This window comes from Hoplias malabaricus, chromosome X1 (genome assembly GCF_029633855.1).
Source record: "Hoplias malabaricus isolate fHopMal1 chromosome X1, fHopMal1.hap1, whole genome shotgun sequence".
Taxonomy (NCBI): Eukaryota; Metazoa; Chordata; class Actinopteri; order Characiformes; family Erythrinidae; genus Hoplias; species Hoplias malabaricus.
The window spans coordinates 3,565,523-3,584,396 of record NC_089818.1 but is presented as its reverse complement, the minus strand read 5'-3'; the positions used below and the strand labels follow the sequence as shown (position 1 = coordinate 3,584,396).

At 40.1% G+C, this 18,874-nt stretch overlaps 1 protein-coding gene across 1 annotated transcript; it reads right to left on the bottom strand.

The window, feature by feature from the left end:
• Window positions 1-596: 596 nt before the first annotated feature.
• Window positions 597-17,341, bottom strand: LOC136675588 (PAX-interacting protein 1-like). The gene is made up of 21 exons (XM_066652217.1): window positions 17,177-17,341; window positions 16,092-16,226; window positions 15,466-15,509; window positions 14,881-14,944; window positions 14,667-14,777; window positions 13,036-13,653; window positions 11,374-12,307; window positions 10,808-10,902; window positions 9,316-9,408; window positions 8,283-8,420; window positions 7,248-7,369; window positions 6,230-6,414; window positions 5,743-5,786; window positions 5,463-5,530; window positions 4,986-5,088; window positions 4,472-4,640; window positions 3,992-4,092; window positions 3,328-3,462; window positions 1,872-1,947; window positions 1,556-1,615; window positions 597-879 (listed from the first exon to the last, which is right to left on the bottom strand). The coding sequence occupies exons 1-21, from the start codon at window positions 17,255-17,257 to the stop codon at window positions 863-865; spliced, it is 3,393 nt and encodes a 1,130-aa protein (XP_066508314.1). The 5' UTR covers window positions 17,258-17,341; the 3' UTR covers window positions 597-862.
• Between the last annotated feature and the right edge of the window lie 1,533 nt (window positions 17,342-18,874).

Genomic DNA, 18,874 nt, shown 5'->3' with positions numbered 1-18,874 from the left:
ACCAGTGAACACAAGTTTATATTTAACGTCGTAGGACCATTTCGCATCAAGCGATGCTGATTGAATCTGTTTGAATTGGGCGGGGGTGGGGTTCTTTTAAGAGCGGATCGATGCCTCAGCGAGATGATGGCTTCTCCAATAGCATTTCTGGTACATGACCTTGGCTGGGAGAGTTTTAATTTATCTGTTTTTGGAGGGCACTGGCAGGGGCTCTTCCCCACAGCCCAGTACAGGGGCAAGGGGAGCACCCCGGGCAAAACCGGCTGACAGCACACAATTGCCTACCACCGGTAAGTACCCGTGACACTTCATTAACAATTAATTGAATTCCGTCTATCAGGAATACAGCTTTTAAGAGAAGATGAGGAGAACACATGCTCCACCGCGAGCTCCTCCACAAGCTCCAACAGGAGATGAGATGATCAAAAGCCCAGCGTAAATATAGTCTGCAATAACTGGAGGTGACAGGCCGCCTCAAAGCAATGGCTGTGAAGTAATATAAATGTATATTACATGCAGCGTATGTCACCAAAGGACAATGATGAGTGTTTTTACAATTTAAGGATTTTATTCCAAAAGGGAAAAAAGACATTAACATTACAATAAAAACAAATCGAACAATATGGCATAATTTATACAGCGATTAAAAAATAACAGCAATTTCTTATTCTTTTTTTCTTCAATGGTCATGTCTAAAAAACAATAACAATCTCGAACCATATAAAAAAACAATGCAAATAAACAACAGTGTATTATATAGTGATTCTTTAAAAATAACAAGGAACCTTCAAAGTCGACCCAGTGGAGGCACCAGAGAATGTAGTGTTCTTCTCTCTTCCCTCAGATCCTCAGCTGTAGGCCCTCATGTGAACTTGTATGTGTGATTGTTAAGGTTAGAGAGGCAGTAATGTGTTCCACTTAAAGTGTAAACTATATCAAATAAGACTACATCTACAGGGGTTGGACAATGAAAGTGAAACACCTGGTTTTAGACCACAGTAATGTATTAGTGTGGTGTAGGGCCTCCTTTTGCGGCCGATACAGCGTCAGTTGGTCTTGGGAATGACATACACAAGTCCTGCACAGTGGTCAGAGGGATTTGAAGCCATTCTTCTTGCAGGATAGTGGCCAGGTCTCTACATGATGCTGGTGGAGGAAAACGTTTCCTGACTCGCTCCTCCAAAACACCCCAAAGTGGCTCAATAATATTTAGATCTGGTGACTGTGCAGACCATGGGAGATGTTCAACTTCACTTTCATGTTCATCAAACCAGTCTTTCACCAGTCTCGCTGTGTGTATTGGAGCATTGTCGTCCTGATACACGGCACCGCCTTCAGGACACAATGTTTGAACCATTGGATGCACATGGTCTTACTGGTGCAGTGTGGAGTTAATGAAGATTGTCCACCAGGCTGCTCCAATTTAGCCCTGACACCTCCCACACTACAATGACAGGTGTTTCACTTTCATTGTCTAACCCCCGTGTATATCTATCTTTCTGATACTGCAGAATTCTAGATATTTTTAACTAAGCTCAATGTAAAAAAGGATATGATTCATAATCCAGTGTTTGGGTCAAAACTCCTGTTAGAATGAACTCAGCATTGTGCACATCTACAGTAATAGGAAATAAATACAGAGAGATACGATTAGCAACAGTTTCTTCATTAGAGCTGCACAATGTAGAGTTTTGCCTTTTTTATTGGTGATTTCAGGACTTTGATAAAGTATTTTTATTATTATTTTTTTTTAAATAAGGCCAAACCTCTTGAATGAATGAGGTTTTCGTCCAAATCATTCACAATTTTTTTTTCACCTGGTTGCTGAGAAATCTCAAACTGAAAGACATTCTTAAAGAGGGTTTCCTCACCTATGTTCTTCAGAAAGTATTCACGACACAGATGCAGATCATTGTCACATGAAATCAGGATGATCTCTGGTAGGTTCTGTTTGAGGAAACAACCAAACCACTTGTTAGAGCAGTGAAAGCACAAATGCCCACTAGAGGGCTACTGCAGTTTTAAACTAGCATTTAATGTGTTGCGTTAATACTGTTCTATGAAAGACTTAGAATTATGCATCTGCCTCAATTTGACAAAAGTCAGTCAGTTTTCTCCCAGTGCAATACCATGAATGAATTATGCACACTGCTAATCCCAAACAACTGATACTGCAGCTAATCAAACCATTTACATGCTTATTATTTATTTAAGACGTTTCTGTGTTGGCCACCTTCAGGCCCTTTCAGTTTTTAGGGTGTTACACTGGCTTATTGGGTAAAAGAGAAAATAGCTCAGAACAAAAGGTACACTTCATGGACAACAAGCTAGTTAACAAAATTACTTCCCTCCTAGATATCACACAATTAGCTGAGAGTAGTGTTATTAAAATGGGGAAATGTTCAGGGAACCACAGCAACTCAGCCACAAAATGGAAGATCATGTACATAGTTACAGAGTTGGGTTGCTGAGTGCTGAGGAGCAGAGTGCAGAAAAGTCACCAATGCACGGCTGAATCAATAACAGTTCTATAAGAGTTCTCTTCTGGCACTCACATCAACACAAAACTGTGCTGGGAGCTTCATGGCATAGGCTTCCATGGCCAAGCAGCAGCATGCAGGCCCTAATTAACCAAGCGTGTTGTGCTTGGTGGAGTGGTGTAAAGTGCACCGTTGCTGAATACTGGAGCAGTGAAAAGGCGTTCTGTGTAGTGAGGAATCATGCTTCTATATCTGATAATCTGATGGACAAGTCTGGGTTTGGACAACTGTCTGCTTCCAATCTTCAGCAATAGACTGGGGAAGGCCCCAGTGCACAAAGGCATGGATGTGCGAGGTTGTTGAAAAGCTGTAATCCCAACCTCATCAGACACCATTCAGATGAACTAGAATGGAGACTGTGAGCCTAGCCCTCTTGATAATGTCTATGGACATAGAATGAGAGGTCATAAAAGCTCCTGTAGTGGTAATGTGTATGTGTCCCAATACTTTTGTCCATATAGTGTATATTGTGCATGCTTTTTTTTTTTTAAACTAATTTCTACAACAGAACCAGTTGTTTTCCAATTTGCAAGGTTCATAAATTACATTGATTCTGCACTCTCTAGTTTCCTGACACTTTAAGTGTTGTCTTCAAATTTATAACAGAACACAGACACCTAGCTGCCCCAGTCCTAGCTGTAAATAAGTCGTAATATAAGGCTGTATTGAGCGTGGCTATCGTGTCTGGAGCATAATGCCCCGACGGCTCCAGGAAATCGATGTGTAAATCCACGACTGAACGAGCAGAGAGCAACATGGACCTCGAGGGAGGGGGGAAGGGTTTTACCTTGTTCTGCTTGTGTTCCATGATCTTGCGGAAGGACGGCTGTTTGGACAGCAGTCTCCCTCCAGCGCTCTCCACGATGGCTTTCATAGTTGTGAGGCTAGGACAGATCCCCGGCGTTACGTAGAAGTACTTCCCCTGGAGAGACAAGAGTGAGAAGTCTTACATATACATATGTCAGAGAAAGTTCTTTCTGACATCCAAATAAGTCCTGGATAAAGAGCAGAGTGAAGGCTGAATCTCAGCACATAATAATTGCACAGACGAAAGTAACTTTACAGGCAGTTCTGGCATTTTTCAAAGCACTGGGTATTCATGTTATTGTCCATATTGCATTATTATGTACCGAAACAATATAACCAAGTCAAATCTACAACACATTTTATTTTAAATTTAATTTTTATAAAATTAATTTTTTATAAATTTTATAAAAAAATTTAAAAATGACCTGTTATTTGTTAATTCTCCTGAACCTTTATTTAACAGACAACAAATAAAGTACACATTTTGAAATTTTTCACTGACCAACTTTACAAAGTAATAAACCAATTTAGAATAGCAAAAATGTCAAAAAATTTCTAGAAATTGGTATGTATATTGAAATGGAACGCTGTAAATACACGTGAATGAACAGACTACTGGAAGAAGTGGAGGGCGTTCTCCTCACCTTGAAGAGCTGAGTTGTGTGGGCTCTCTTCAGAGACTCCTCCAGACTGAAACAGAACAAAACTTCTGCCTCTGCATCACGAAGCATGTAGCTTTGTTCATCTGCGCACACACACGGTTCATTATAAGTTCATATGCTGATGCCTTGTAATAGTGTACAGTGTTACACTGGTAACAGTCTAGAATGTTATGACCTTGTGTAAATTTACAGAACAGTCCATTAAAATATTAGTGGATTCTTTGACACTAAATAAAATAGACTTCAAACAAATCAATAAATATTATTAAAAAATAAAGTTTTTCTTCCGGTTGCATCTATATTTTATATTTGCCGTTTTGATGCGTCTCACTGTTTGAATTGTCTGGCTCCAAGTGCTAAATAAAAACTTGTATGAGGGTTGATTTAATCTAATGCCACATCATTTTCTTTTAACAATACAAGCACATGACTCCAACAAACGACTTCCAGCCACAGACTCACCCACAAATTTTTGGCTCTTCCAGCTCTCCTGGAGCCACTCTGGTGTGATGATATGCTTGACGACGGAAATGGCAGTGAGGAACTTGACAGTGCGGGTCACTTTGCTGGCCACTAGATGAGTGCACTTCTGTACACTCTCAGCTACTTCTCCACCAAGTTCGTACAATCTCTGAAAGGAAGGGGGAGGGGAAGTGGGAAAGAGAGCGTGTGAGAGAAAGACAGAGCGTTCAATAGAGGGAAAAAAACGTGAAGGCTCAGTAAAGAGCACTCGTGTAAGTGTTATTTCAGACGAGAAACTGATTTCTCTCAGCTCTTGAGCTGCACTAAAGCCTGCAGGCATTTATTCTCCCCCAAACGTGTTCATTTACAGCGCAGCTCTTCAGACACCTGGACCAGAGACGGCTGCCTAACGAGCAGCCAAAGAGCAGTTATATCCTCTTCGACACTTGGGCAAGCTGAGCCAATTAGAGGCTCCAGCCGGTGAAACGTAAGGATGCACACTGTGTGCAGATACCTTTATGAACTGCTGGGTTTGCTGAGGTTCAAAGCCAGTAAAGAGGACAAATGGTGTGGACTCAGGGGGAAGCTTTTTGGTCGGCGTGGGCAGCTCCTCCATTCTGCAGAAAGCACATAATGAATGCATACTTCCAGTCAGGACATTCCTGTATATTTAGTGCTTACAGCAACAATTTAACATGCCAACCCATAGCTCTGTGTTACAGTTAGGTCTCAACCATGCAACTGTAACATGATTAGAACTGTAAATAGCTCTGGATAACAGCACCTGCCAAATACCATTGTTGTGTGAGGGGTTAATTAAATAACAAATAGCTTAGCATTTCCACAATCAAATCTATATTGAGTAGGTAATTAATCTAAATAAAAATACTGAAGTAAAATGATGTTTTAATACAGAATCTGCTTAGACCATGAACTCTGCTGAACTCCCCATACACCACTTTTCAAAATCACAACCAGAAACTGAACTTACCTGGGTTTCTTAGCTGGTGGCTGTGGGTTGCTTTCTGTCTGCTTCTGTTTCTGCTGCAGACGCAGACTCTAACAACAGAACACACACATTTGACAGTCAGGCACATTTAGTACAATGGAGAAGCTTCTGTTTTGCCTGATTTATTCTATTCACAAATATTTTTATGGTAAAAGAGTCCAAATGGATTGTTGGAACGTTTTGGTTAAACTACCATTAGAGCAGTGAATTAGCTATTGCTAAATTCAAATGTGCAACATCCTGCATAAAATCTGACTCTTACCACCAACGCATCCGGAGAGACCTTCACAGGGGTTCGCCAGGCGACTGCACAAAAGGAGAGAGAGACATTGGAACATCTTTTCTAACAACAAATGAGGCATGATAGAACAACGTATAAACACATCTCCAGTCAGTGCCAACTGGGGAAAGATTCTCACACACGAGCACGTCAGAACACACTGTTTATCTTCACACACTGTGTTTTTCAAATTTATTTGTAGAATAAACCAAATATATTAAAGGTTAAGGAGAAAACGCATTTGAATATTTCATTATTTAAACAAAAATGCATTTTTTTGCAGACATTTTTCATGTTTTGTGGACACATAATACAAAATGTTTTTTACTGGTAGATTTGAATACTATCCTTTTAGAATCTGGACATTATAAAACTGCCCATTTCGTACTTCCATTTCGAGAACCTGACCTAGGTCAGACTTCCTGGAGGGCCCTGAGAAAGCAACATTTAATAGACACTGGAATCTTACCCAGTAAGTTCTGGACGAGATGCTGGTTGGGCACCAGAGGTTCGTTTAAGTTGAACTGCGAGTACCTGCTGTGCTGGACCTGCCGTAAAGCCTCAAAGTTTCCCAGCAAGATGTCACACAGCCACTGGGCATTCACACATGGGATCCTCCACTCCTTTGCCTTCTCATACTTCAGTCCACTAGGCCTGATCACAACACAGAGGCCCAGTTTTATAATCATTACTGAAATAATTGGGATTTCAGGTTTATTACTTATTTCCAAGTAATTACAGTGTTTTCAAATTAGAATAAATAAAAGTCTCCATATCTCTTAAATGATTGGCCCATTAAATGGCAACATCTACGATTGTGGGAAACTGCAGTTCTATCTGGTGTGTTTACGTTGAGAAGCTGCGTATCTTTAAAGATGGAAGGGCATGCTTGAAAAAAAAAAACGACTATTGTTGGTACGTGGCTGAAGTTTATCTTGCCTTTGAGTTTTTATTCATTATTTGAATCATCACAGAAACTAATATGTAACTCGAGTTGTTTAGATTTGTGACACTTTCAGTCTGCGTTTACTTTCATACAGTTAACAGTCTACTGAATTTAGAATCAGCTCCAATTTAAACAATCTGAAACAGCAAAACAGCATTCTGTATTACACACTTATGGAGCAGGGATAAAACAATACGCTGATATTCTTCTTTAAAAGAGTAGGTACAACAGAGGTTCAAATGTTTATGACAAAAAGAGGTTTTGTATTTTGCTTGGGGAGACATTGTTTTTTCTCCCATGTTCTAATCTTTCATGTTTTCCAAGTGAAATAATACCTGTCCTTGGGGCAAGCGTTCATAAATATACCAATGCCAATACTGACCTATTCCTACCCTTACAGTCCCATTCAAGCACATTCTCAGATTATGAACAAATGACAGTGTTTAACATTTCTGCTTCCAGCTGTTTACAGTGAACCACGCAACCAGGGAAAGTGAGGAAGCCAAGAATAAAACAAAGAAAGAATGAATGGAAAGCTTACTCTTTGCAGATGAGAATTGTGTTGCTACGACACAGATATCCCGTGTAGCGAGCTCCTGCTAAGTAGGCCATGAGCTTCAGATCATCTCGATCGCTGTCCACGAATCCAGTCACAGAAATGATCTGAGGGTTAGAGTAAAGTATCATGAAATAATGACTTATTTTTTAAATTTTTGAAGTTTGTTGCGTTGCCTGAAAGAGTAGTGGAATTTGAATTTGCATTTTTGTCCATTTTTATAAAAGAATCTATAAATACCTACAAATAAGTAATATAACAAATAAATAATAGCGTCAATAAGACATAATAAACACTTCCCTTTATTAATTTCTACCCCCACCTCCCCTTCCTCTTTCCAAAGGAATTTTCATTACAGAGCATATATATTACCATGTCACATGTTCTGGGCTAAGGCTGGCTCTTTTATTGGGAAGCTATGTTGCCTGCTCTAAAGAAGAGGCACTCAGATGGTGTTGAGGTGCCTAAGATACATAAGTAGGACCTAGACAGACATCCTGGGGGAAAGAACCAGCAGTGTAGTGTAGTGTTTATTTGGGAGACAAGCAAAAAAGCATTCAGTATAAATAAACACAGCACTATAGAACAAGAGAAGATCTGATCATCTTTTGTGACGAATAGAAGCACATCACCTCAATGACTGTACCCTTTTCTGTAAACTCTACCAGTTGAGGCCATTCCTAGTGTCTTAGTGTCAGCTGAGAGAGAAATGTTAGCGTCGCAGACTGTGACTGTTAGCACTACTCCGCTGCTCACTCATATAAAGTTGATTAAGAGAATGGCTGATGTAAAAAACATGCCCAAGCTCACATTTTTATCCTTGTTACAATAAAATGCACAGTAGAAAGACTAACGGATAGTTAAATTCGATACCAACTATTCTCAAAATTACTTTATTTGGAGTTTGTTGATTAGGTGCCGCCCTAATGCTATTTGCTAACGACATCAGTCAAGGTACTACAGTGCAATACGTAATATCATTCAGAGTAAACTCCTAGTAAAAGCAAGCATTCCTCCTACATGCTGTGAGCAGGGCTTGGCTCCTGGGGGAAAGCTGAAGGGCAGGTGGAGGGTCCGATGAGGAGGCACCATTCTCTTCTTCTTTAAAACAGTGTTGAGCCAATGAGCTGTCACACATCTCTTCCCCTCCCTCAGAGCCTGGAGGATTGAAACATACACAGCGCATTAGATTAGACAGGCCCTGTCCCATTACTTGCACTTGCAGACTCTTGAGCATATGCCCGCTTAAGTGTGAATAGTGTGCAATTTCTGTTAATTTTCCCAACGAGGGCGTTCACAAGCACCACCTATGCACATTAAACAATTAAAGACACATTCATGAAGGTAGTTAACCATGATCCAAACTCCTGAGATCATGACAGTAATCGACAAGATCATATTTGAATGGTCAAGTTTTAAGTTACTAAACACAAGCACATTTATATTTTATCAACCAGAAATATATACTTGATAAACGTATATAAAACAGGGCATCTCCAGAAACCAACAACTCATACAGAAATACATACATTTCTAAATAAACAGCAGATTGATTGATATAAATTGATAGCCTTAAACTCCTTCTCTGATGTTCTGGCTTTAATAAGTCTGGAGAATACAAAAAACAAACAAAAATAAAGCTGTGCAGATGCACTGTGTGTGTGTCAATATGGAGGATAAATGTTATAACGCTCAGGGATCTCAGAAATGCCTCCACGCATGGATAAGGGATTACGATAATTTATCTCAAAAACTTTCTACACATTTGTTTTAAGCCTCTTGTAAAACACTAATGTAAAGCCTTGCTTGGCTGCGAGCCATAGAGAATCATTAAGTAGTAGTGATGTACACAGCTGAAGGGGCCTGAGGCAAATATTCTGCTCTCAACACTTGCACTGTGTTTACTCACACATCTCTGTCATCAGAATGCATATATACACCTATAAAACTGCCTAAAACCAACCCCTAAATGCATTAATATAGATTTGCTTTAACGTTCTATTTACCAATAAAACACACAGCATCGAACAAGGAGGGCTTTGGCCAAACTCACCTGCAGGTACATGCTGCTGACTTGACTTTCACACAGCAAGTGAGTGCAGCGATTCAAAGCAGAGTCCACTGCCCCTCCATATGCCTGAATTATCTATTAATAGAACAAGGACACAGTGTCATTGATGCAAAGCACAATAGCACCCCCTTGTGAAGCAGTCATCTCAGGGAAGGCATATTCTGTTGTTTGTTTGTTTTTAGTTAACGCTGCTACCAAGAGTCAGTATCCACCTGAACATTTACATTCCAAGAATTTCTTTTAACACACTCCAACCACATCAAAGTTTTTACAGTCAACAGATTTTGCAAATAATATCGGTGGCGTTCTTATGGCTGCGAGACATTTGCATGTGAAGTTGTTTAAAATGGCTGAGAACTTCTTTAAAGCTCCACTTTTAACTTTGATTTAGTGTAGTGTTTTTAAAGGCTAAGCACCACTTAATGGACCTCCATGAATAGTTCTCATTATTTTAGTTACTGACAGATATAAGTATGAATTAAAATGAAAATAGCAGCTTAATTTGCTTTAAAAAAAAAAAAAAAAAAAAACCCCGAGCTCGCTACGGAAATTCTTGATCGCGACCGTGACGTCACTGGTGGACAACAGCTGAACAACGCCGTGGTAAAACACCGTTATGACTGACTGTTATGACAGTATCTAGCTAAATAACCAACATTATTCATGACAATAGCCTAGCAATAAGCTAAACTCAAATGTATAGGTACCGTTATTCTTGTAAATGTGATCGAAGTCAAACTCGAATTCATCCGACACTATAAACCTCCGTAATGCAGCTACGTAGCCGAGTATAATCTGAGCCACCGAGTTTAGCGAGTCAAGCTAACGTTAACTAACACCAACTAAAACAGGCGAAGTGAGTGTCCTTACCCTGTTTACCTCCATGTTACAGAGGCTCTTGAACACCTTTCGTTGGTGTCCTTACATGCCCATATTGTTGGAAAAGCGCCAGTGAAATGAGCTACAGATAACGGAGTGAGCGGATGGTCCTTTCCAAAGTGCCCCTTTAAAGTGGACAAATTTAGTCCATTTTCTGGATATTTTGGGATCTTTGGGCCATTTGTTCACAGATGTCCCACTGTACATTGAATGATTGCAGCCAAAAACAACACACCTTTTCGTCATTTTGCATTAAATTAAGTGCAGCTTCTAGAGTTGTTGTCCACCATCTACGTCACAGGCAAGACGCCTATTAGAGTTTCCCAACACCGTTGGAGGGGGTGGGGTTTGGGGGACCAACGGTCTTTTAAACCTTATTCCTTGAATTAGTAAGAAATAACATGTTTTCTGACTCTAAATAAACACAAGTTAGGAACTCAAATTCCACTGTATTTATTTGTTTGATGCTTTCATATCGCTGCTGCTTAGCCTTTAAACAACTCCAGCCTTGGAAAGTGAGATTAAAACACGTCTTGGCCTTATTTAGATTAAGTAAAAAAATTGTGAACTGCCAGACTATAGTTTGAAGGCTTACCCTCTTCCATGTGGCCAGCAGCTGCTTATCAGCCATTTGTTCTGGATAGTCAGCAATGGCAAATACACAGCCTATCAAAAAGCTGTCTTCTGGGACTGAAGGGGATGCATAACAACAAAAAAGCCTTAAAACAGCAGTAAGATTCATCTGATAGACATTCATAAACATTAAACACTGCACACCTTCTAATCTGTGACAACAAATTCTATGTCTATGTAATCAGACGGCATCATCTCATTTGCTGGAGGCTCTACAATAAAAATGTATAATTGTACTTGAGATGTTCTAAGACGCTGACTGTTTATGGGCATCTTACTAGTATCATACACTAAGATTGTGGGTTAAAATGACTTGTTCACAAAGGCATTATATCTGCTACCACAGAGCTTGTCCCATTACCTGTTTAAAATAATAAGAGTGCGATTCACACGTTTTTAGGAATTGTTTACAAAAATTACCTTAAACTTGAAGAAAAAAACCAACCCGCAAAAAAACAGAGCCAGGCACCACACAGTCACTGAACGACCTCGTGTGTATTATGAATATGTGCCATCTGCTGTACTTACTCTCTTGGCCTGGTTCATGCCCAAACAGCTGGATCTGTGAAGGCTGCAACGCAGTTTGCTGCTGATGTTGCATGGTCTGTGGGTTTGGATGCTGCAGCTGCTGTTGATTTTGCATTTGCTGCTGTTGTTGCAGTTGCTGTTGCTGTATCTGCTGCATGTGTTGTTGCTGGAGCTGCTGCTGCTGCAAGAAATGTTGCTGCTGCTGCTGCTGCTGTTGTTGCTGCAAATGTTGCTGGTGCATCTGCTGCTGATTTTGCTGCTGCTGCTGTTGTTGTTGTTGTTGTTGTTGTTGTTGTTGCTGCTGCTGCTGCTGCAACTGCAACTGGAGCCTGTGCTGCTGCTGCAGCTGGTGCAACTGCTGCAAAGTGTGCTGCTGCTGCTGCAACTGCTGCAAAGGCTGCCGCAGCAACTGCTGTCGCATCTGCTGCTGCAAAAATGCATGCTGCTGCTGCTGCTGTTGTTGATGTTGTTGCTGCTGCTGCTGCTGTTGAGGGTACATTTGTTGGTGCATCTGCTGCTGAAGGAACTGATGCTGTTGCTGCTGTGGCATTTGAGGGAAACCTTGCTGCTGCTGCTGTTGTTGTTGTTGTTGCTGCTGCTGATGGTGCATTTGCATGCTCTGCTGCTGCAGGTGCATCATGGGATGCTGTGGAAGCATCTGCTGAGCATGCTGCTGCTGCTGTTGTTGTTGTTGTTGTTGTTGTGGAGGGATCTGATGTGCTTGTTGTTGTTGCTGCTGCTGTTGCTGTTGTTGTTGTTGTTGTTGCTGCTGCTGCTGGTGTTGTTGCTGCAGTAACTGCTGTGCTTCAGGAGTGAGCTGTTGTTGGTGGGGAGGTTTCACTGCATTAAAGAGCAGCTGGTTAGGGACACCAGGCTGGCCCTGACCACCCTGCTGCTCCATGCCTTTAGTAGAAGCAGACAAACTCTGAAGGATCTGAGATGAAAACACAGCCAATGAGATTTTGGGTTTATTGCACAGCATGCCTTCAAATCAGTGACCACCCCAAACCTGTTCTTGGAGATACGCCTTCCTAAAGAGTTACTTCCATCACTGATATGAACACAGTTGGCTTAATTAACAGAATGACAGTGTCTTAGAATTAGAACTGTACTGGTTACTGCAGGTCTCAAAATGTTGAGTGGATGACCACTGAGTAACAGAAATTATTATACTTTTTTTTTTTTAAATCAACACACTATGTCATCTGACCTTGGTCTCAGGTTAATCGAGACACCATACACTGTAGTTACATAGTAGTTAGACATAAACTACAATTACACCTAGGCATTAAAAAAAAAAAAAAAACATGATCACAATGCACAACAAAGAGTATAAACCTGGGCATTAGGGTTCAATAACGTTCGGTTCTACTCGGTTTGCACTGCAAAGCACTGCGTATACTTGTGCTTTTATGGTAAAGGAATGTTTCAGAGTGTATGCACGTATGAAGACTATAATGTGTTTGACTCAAGTGCTTGTGTGTGTTAATTTAAATACATGAATTAAATGTTATAGTCTCCTGTTCCCGCTTTGATTGTGGCGTGTTTTGTCTGCACCTTCATTTACACTAACAGCATACATATATGCCCCTGATGGTGTTCTGCTCGATAAGGTACGGTGATTAAAACAGGCCAAATCATAAACAAGATTGATTGTCTTACATGAGTCATATTGGGCGAGCGAGTGATCTGCTGTGGCTCGCCGCTGTTGGTGATGTTTCGTAAAGGCCGAGCTCCTGCGTTCCATCCACCGATGATATCTGGACGCTCTGCCCCTGAGGCAATGCCAGGACCACCAGTACCCACAAGCCGGGTTTCTGCAGGGCCCACTGCCCCCGGCACTGGAGGCACATTGGCACACAGGTTTATGAGCCCCGTGTCTTTGCCCGGCTGCAGCCGGCGTTTGGCTGAACCGGGCTGAGGCACCTCGGCCGGTGTCCAGTTCAGGTTACGCTCCTCTTTCTCTGGACTGGAGTCGTCCGAGTCGTCGAACATGAGCTCTTGCCTTCGCTCGGACTTGGGCGAGGGAGAGCGGGTGTGGCGTCTGGAGGGTGTAGCGTCGCGAGAAGAAGCTCCGCTGGAACGCCTGCTACGAGAGCTGCCCTCAGAGCTGCGCTCGTACTCGCTCCCATCTTCCTCCTCCTCTTCCTCCTCAATGTAGGTGAGGCGAGGGTGATAGAGAGACTCATCCTTTCGGCTCTTCTCTTTGACAGAGTCTATGATCCACTCTGGGGTGACTATCCTGATGCTGCTATGTCTCAACGCACACTCATACTTTGCCTGGAATAAAAAAACAAACAAAAACATTTAAATGTCTTAAGGCTGGACGATACGGCCCAAATTTATATCACGATATATTTCTTAATTTTGGTCGATACGATATAATTCCGATACCAATATGAATAGCATAAAATCCACTGAAAATCTTCTAAGAGCAAACCGGAGACATGACATCGCCACCAAACATAAACCTTTTTGAGTACGGAACTGACGGCAACACCCTGTAATTAACATCAGTCAGTGACAGAGGCTGTAAATGATGTATATTGAAATATTGAAAGTGTGTTTAAAAATCAATCAAAATCACTGTTATTGAAACATTTTATATTGCGATATATATTGATATTGAATGATTGCCCAGTCCTATTTTGACCTTATGTCCAAAGACAGTATAAACACTTCCCTGGCAGTATGTGGTAGATGTGTTTAGCATTTTTAAACTTTTCTGGTAGAAATCAGACTTCTTTAGATATTTAACTTCCTCAGAACGTCTGTGTGAGAAAAGAAACCTCATACGGCATAATACTTCATATTCATTCTGCATATTAACAAAAATAAGCTCAGGGTCCTTCTTGAGGTCATTTGTACTGCCGTTTAGTCCTAAACATAAAAATCTTAGAGGAGGGATTTACATGTCAAAATGGACTGACATTACAGCAGAACCAATTTGGAGACAAAATGTAATAATACAAAATATAAATAATTTGCATACAAAAATATTACACTGGGCAAAAGCCTTACTTCAATCCAATCCACAAAGGGCACTAACACCAAAGAAAGGGGTAATAAACACCCCCATCCCAAAGAAGGAAGTGCAGTAGCACAAAGGCTTCAGATAAAAATGACAGCAGACGACTGGCAGTTAAACAAATCCAATGGCACCGCTACTGGCCATAAACCTACTGCAAGACGACATTCAGCATTCGCACCTGAACAGCTAAGGGGAAAGTCTGAATGCAAATGGTAACCACAGAATATAAAGTCCAGAGAGAGGAGACCAATAGATGTTTTACCCCTTTAGGTTCAGGAACAACCAGATGTGTGCACTTCTTGTTGAAATTCAGCTGGCATTCACCTCCATAAAACGTGATATAGGCCCAGAGTGTGCTGAGGTCTTCTGCCAGCTTTGAAACAAACACAAGACACGTGAAGGCCAATTAAACACCTAAATATATAAAAGCCTTGATAAAAATACTTCTGTTCTGTAAGTAAACAATAAATACTTACATGAGGTAAACACACGCGGATGCCAAAGAACAACTGCCCAGATTCAGGTGAAAATCCAGTAACACTGATTTAATATGGGTCAAGGTGAGATTATAAATGACATATAAAGGCTTTATTTTTTAATTCAATCAGATAAGTCAGATAACACCCATCATTTATATTCTTTCCAGTGACACCCATCTTTAAATATAAGCAAATAATTTTTCAGCACCAGGAAAAAAAAAATAAATCAAACGTTTAACAGAAAATGATGCAGAAGCCCCAACAACAACAAATAATATTTAATATCTAACACCTATTGCTTTTTTCTGAGGTCACATGCTTTCATTTTTCCAAAGACATATATTAGGCTTCTGGCCTTTTCAACATATCACCCTGCCATGAACAAAAGAACCTCATATAACCCCTTAAACTGCTAAACTATTCCGTTTTAACTTAAGATTTAAGAACTTTACTTCATTAACTACCAAAAAACAAATGTAAAATGTGGCTATGAGTGTGAGGATCAGAGGACATTTGCAGTTTAAGGGGATACATATAGAGCTAGAATTAAAACTCTAAAATACAGGTGTTAAAGAAGGATACGGCAGCAAGTCTCCACATCTTACTGAGAGAATCACCCAACTCGGCTGAAAAGAAAAATAAAATAATAATAAAAACAAGATTAATACAATGCTTTCAAAAACCTAAATTGTTATCACAATATCAGGTGAGACCTTATATTATTAACTAGTCAACAATCTCGTTAATCACATCTTTAACTCCTTTAATTTGATCCCAAGACAGTCCACACATTTCAGCCAAAATAAAACAATTAATTATATACTGTTTTTAAAAGTGATGACAGCAACGTGTTTCCAAAATTGGGGACAGGGCAAGAAAAGACAAAGTTTTGTAACAATATAAAAAAATAAATGAAGTTAATTGACAACAGGTGAGTGACATGACTGGGTTTTAAATCTCAAAGAATCTCAAAGAGGCTTAGCCTTTCTTGTTATTTATATCATTTTAATTTCTCCTAGTATCTATTCAAGAAGATACACCCTGGATTGTACCTTTTATTATGACATGATGCTACGCAGCATTGAAGCAAGTTATCTTTGGGTCCCATACTGTAATTTTAACAGTACTAAGCAATTCACACATTGCTGGCAGTTTTAAAAACACAAACCACGGTTCTCCCAATGCGACGTGTATGTATTGACATTTACCTTCACAACGGGAAGGTCAAACACCTCCCGAGACTCTCCCACCTCTGGATTGTCCCCATCCTCTGCGATAATGTGGGTAGCTAGGGCATTGTAGGACACTTCTTTACCCTTCCCTGCTTTTAGCAACTGTACTACCTAAAATAGCACAGACACGTTTAGAAAACATCAGACAGATGTGGACTGAAAAGAAGGAAGTGATGGATGGCACTGCTGATTTTTATTGAGTACTGCTAATAAAAATGTGGGCATTGACCTCAACTTATCACAACAAAATCCCAAATGACAAAATCACACAACAGGAGTGTGAGATACCCTTACAGGTTTATTAGAACTTCAAAAAAATCTTACAAGGGATTACTGTTTTATTTTTTTCCTCTTCCCCCAGCCAATAAAAGTGCTATATTTATGCTGTAGACATTACATTGTTTCTGTCTTCGGCCAGGTAAATAAATCAATGCTTGTCTACAATGAACCACAGTACATTCATTTACTGTAAATGACTATATATTTTAACCATTGAATTACACAAATTTAGTAAAAATGTGTGGAATTCTCCTTTACATATCAAAACTACAGCTATACATCTACACTGCCTACTGTGTTACAATGTTCAACATGTAACGAGAACAACATTAATTATGGTAAAGTCATTTAGACGATATAAATTAGTACTGAACTAAAACCATAGCTGTTATACAGCGCATAGCGCGAGTTAGCTAGACTGGCTAAAAAGGGTTTGTCACATTAGAAGGGTAACAAGCGGCAGAAAAATACGAACTGAACAGACGTTATGAGTTTATTTCTTACTATTTTCGGTTGTTTGCCCGCTGTTATAAAGCTAAGCTGTTATTAATCATTGGGCAAAGTGTATCTCATTAAAAACGACCAGTTCGCTGTATTATGCTAGCGCTTGAGTCGCTTCTTACCGATATTGTACGTTCCACCTTAAAGAGTGCAGCAGCTCCACACTAGCGCGATGCGCGCCAGAACGTAACTGCTGCGCTAGTTAAGGTGGAACGGAAAATTCATCTAAGAGGCGGCTTGGAAAGCTACTTTTAGCATGGCAAACAACACGAAACCTTCACCTTTTGGTCAATATCGCCGACCACGTAGAACTTAACGTCCTTAAACAGCTCCTCAGGAACCTTTAACTCTTCCTCCGACATATTTTTATGCAAAAATCAGGCAATTTTGAGTATACTTCTATAAATGATAGTGAGCATTATTCGCTCAGGTCAACAGACAGAGCGCCAAAGCCGACCCGCCGGATCTGCCATTATAACAAAGGGGTTGACCGCTAATATTATTTTGTTTTTATAAACTTACAAGCTAGAGGATTATGATTTATTATCATATTCTTTGACATATAATATAAATAAAACGTTAAAAATAATATGTCAGATTCTGCTTCGTGTTTATGGCGAAATAATAACAATTTTAATTCGTGTCACCCCTCTTCTAAAGTGACATGGACCGGCTGTGGGAGGAGCAAAGTCCATTTCGCACGAATTTGTATCAGAGATGGCGCCAAATGTGAAGATCAGGAAACTGGGTGATGGAGAATGTGTTCACGACTATGATGATGATGATGATGATGATGGTAATTTCAGTGATGGCAAACAAAGTGGTACTAAACTGATGAAGACAGTAAAAACAAATGCTACTGATGCTGATGATGACGAAGATAAAGACAAACTACATGATGATGAGGAAGAGGAGGATGAAAAAATGTTGCTGCTGATGATGGTGGTGCCAAGGAAGAAAGTGTATTTAATTCCATACTCTTACATTTAATATCTGATCTACATACAGGTAAAGTCTCAGGCAAAAAAAAACCCTTTTATACTCCCTTTAACCCAGACCCAAAATAGGGAGCATTTGTCATCCTTTTTCACTCAGCTCAGGGACAAGCCTTATTCATCAGTGCAGTGACAGATGACTAAAGGGAGCTTGCTGGTTTGGTGTGAACCACTTTACCTCTGTAGCTCTGTCACAGCTCACACAGCAGGCTCCCGAACTCTTTAAATGCCCTATTTTTATCGTGTCGTGTTGGGATATCTCCATAAATGGCAAATAACTTTATAGGAATGCCTCAGTATTTTTTAACCTGCATCTTCAGAGTACAGTTACCATTAATAATAATGATAATACCTTTTTCTGGAATTAGAAAAGCCCAGCAAACCCACTGCATCAAAATGATAAAGTCTTGGGCAGTTCCTGTTAAACAAATGAATACAATTTAAAAAACAATTTTCTTCAGATTTACGACTGTTTCACTGTGGTAAACATTATTTATATAACAAAAAAAACAAAGTGCATCAAACAGCATGACGTAGGCCTTTATGTCAAACAAATATAGTTAACTGAAAAATTCATGAATACGTTTTTTAAAAAAGTGACTCACTGTTTACCCTGAGGCCGTGGTGTTCCCTAATCAACAGAACCACAGTAACATCTTTTTTCTTCAGTAGAAACAGCTAACAAGGTTTGGGCTTCCCTCAAGTGTTTTGAGTGGGGGGAAAAAGAAATGAGATGACCCAGGGTCAGCAATTATCCTCTTCAAGAGCTTTTTCCGCTGACTCAGCATCCTTTCTAATGGCAGGGACTCTAGTGCACTGTAGGCATTCTTATTAGAACCCACGCAAATGAGATTTGTCCACGAACTTGGCGGCCGAACACATTTCAGAGCATAGTTTCACATTTCAATTAATTTGCCACTTGTAGCCTGCTTCACTTCAGCCATAACTAACATAACATAACTAAGTTTCTGAACGTCCAGTAGC

Coding starts and splice junctions, on each gene's coding strand:
- LOC136675588 (XM_066652217.1), bottom strand. CDS start 17,257: ATGTCGGAGGAAGAGTTAAAGGTTCCTGAGGAGCTGTTTAAGGACGTT. Junction 14,945..15,465: donor AGATGTGGAGACTTGCTGCC/GTATCCTTCTTT, acceptor ATATTAAATCAG/TGTTACTGGATTTTCACCTG. Junction 6,415..7,247: donor ACAATTCTCATCTGCAAAGA/GTAAGCTTTCCA, acceptor TGTTGTGATCAG/GCCTAGTGGACTGAAGTATG.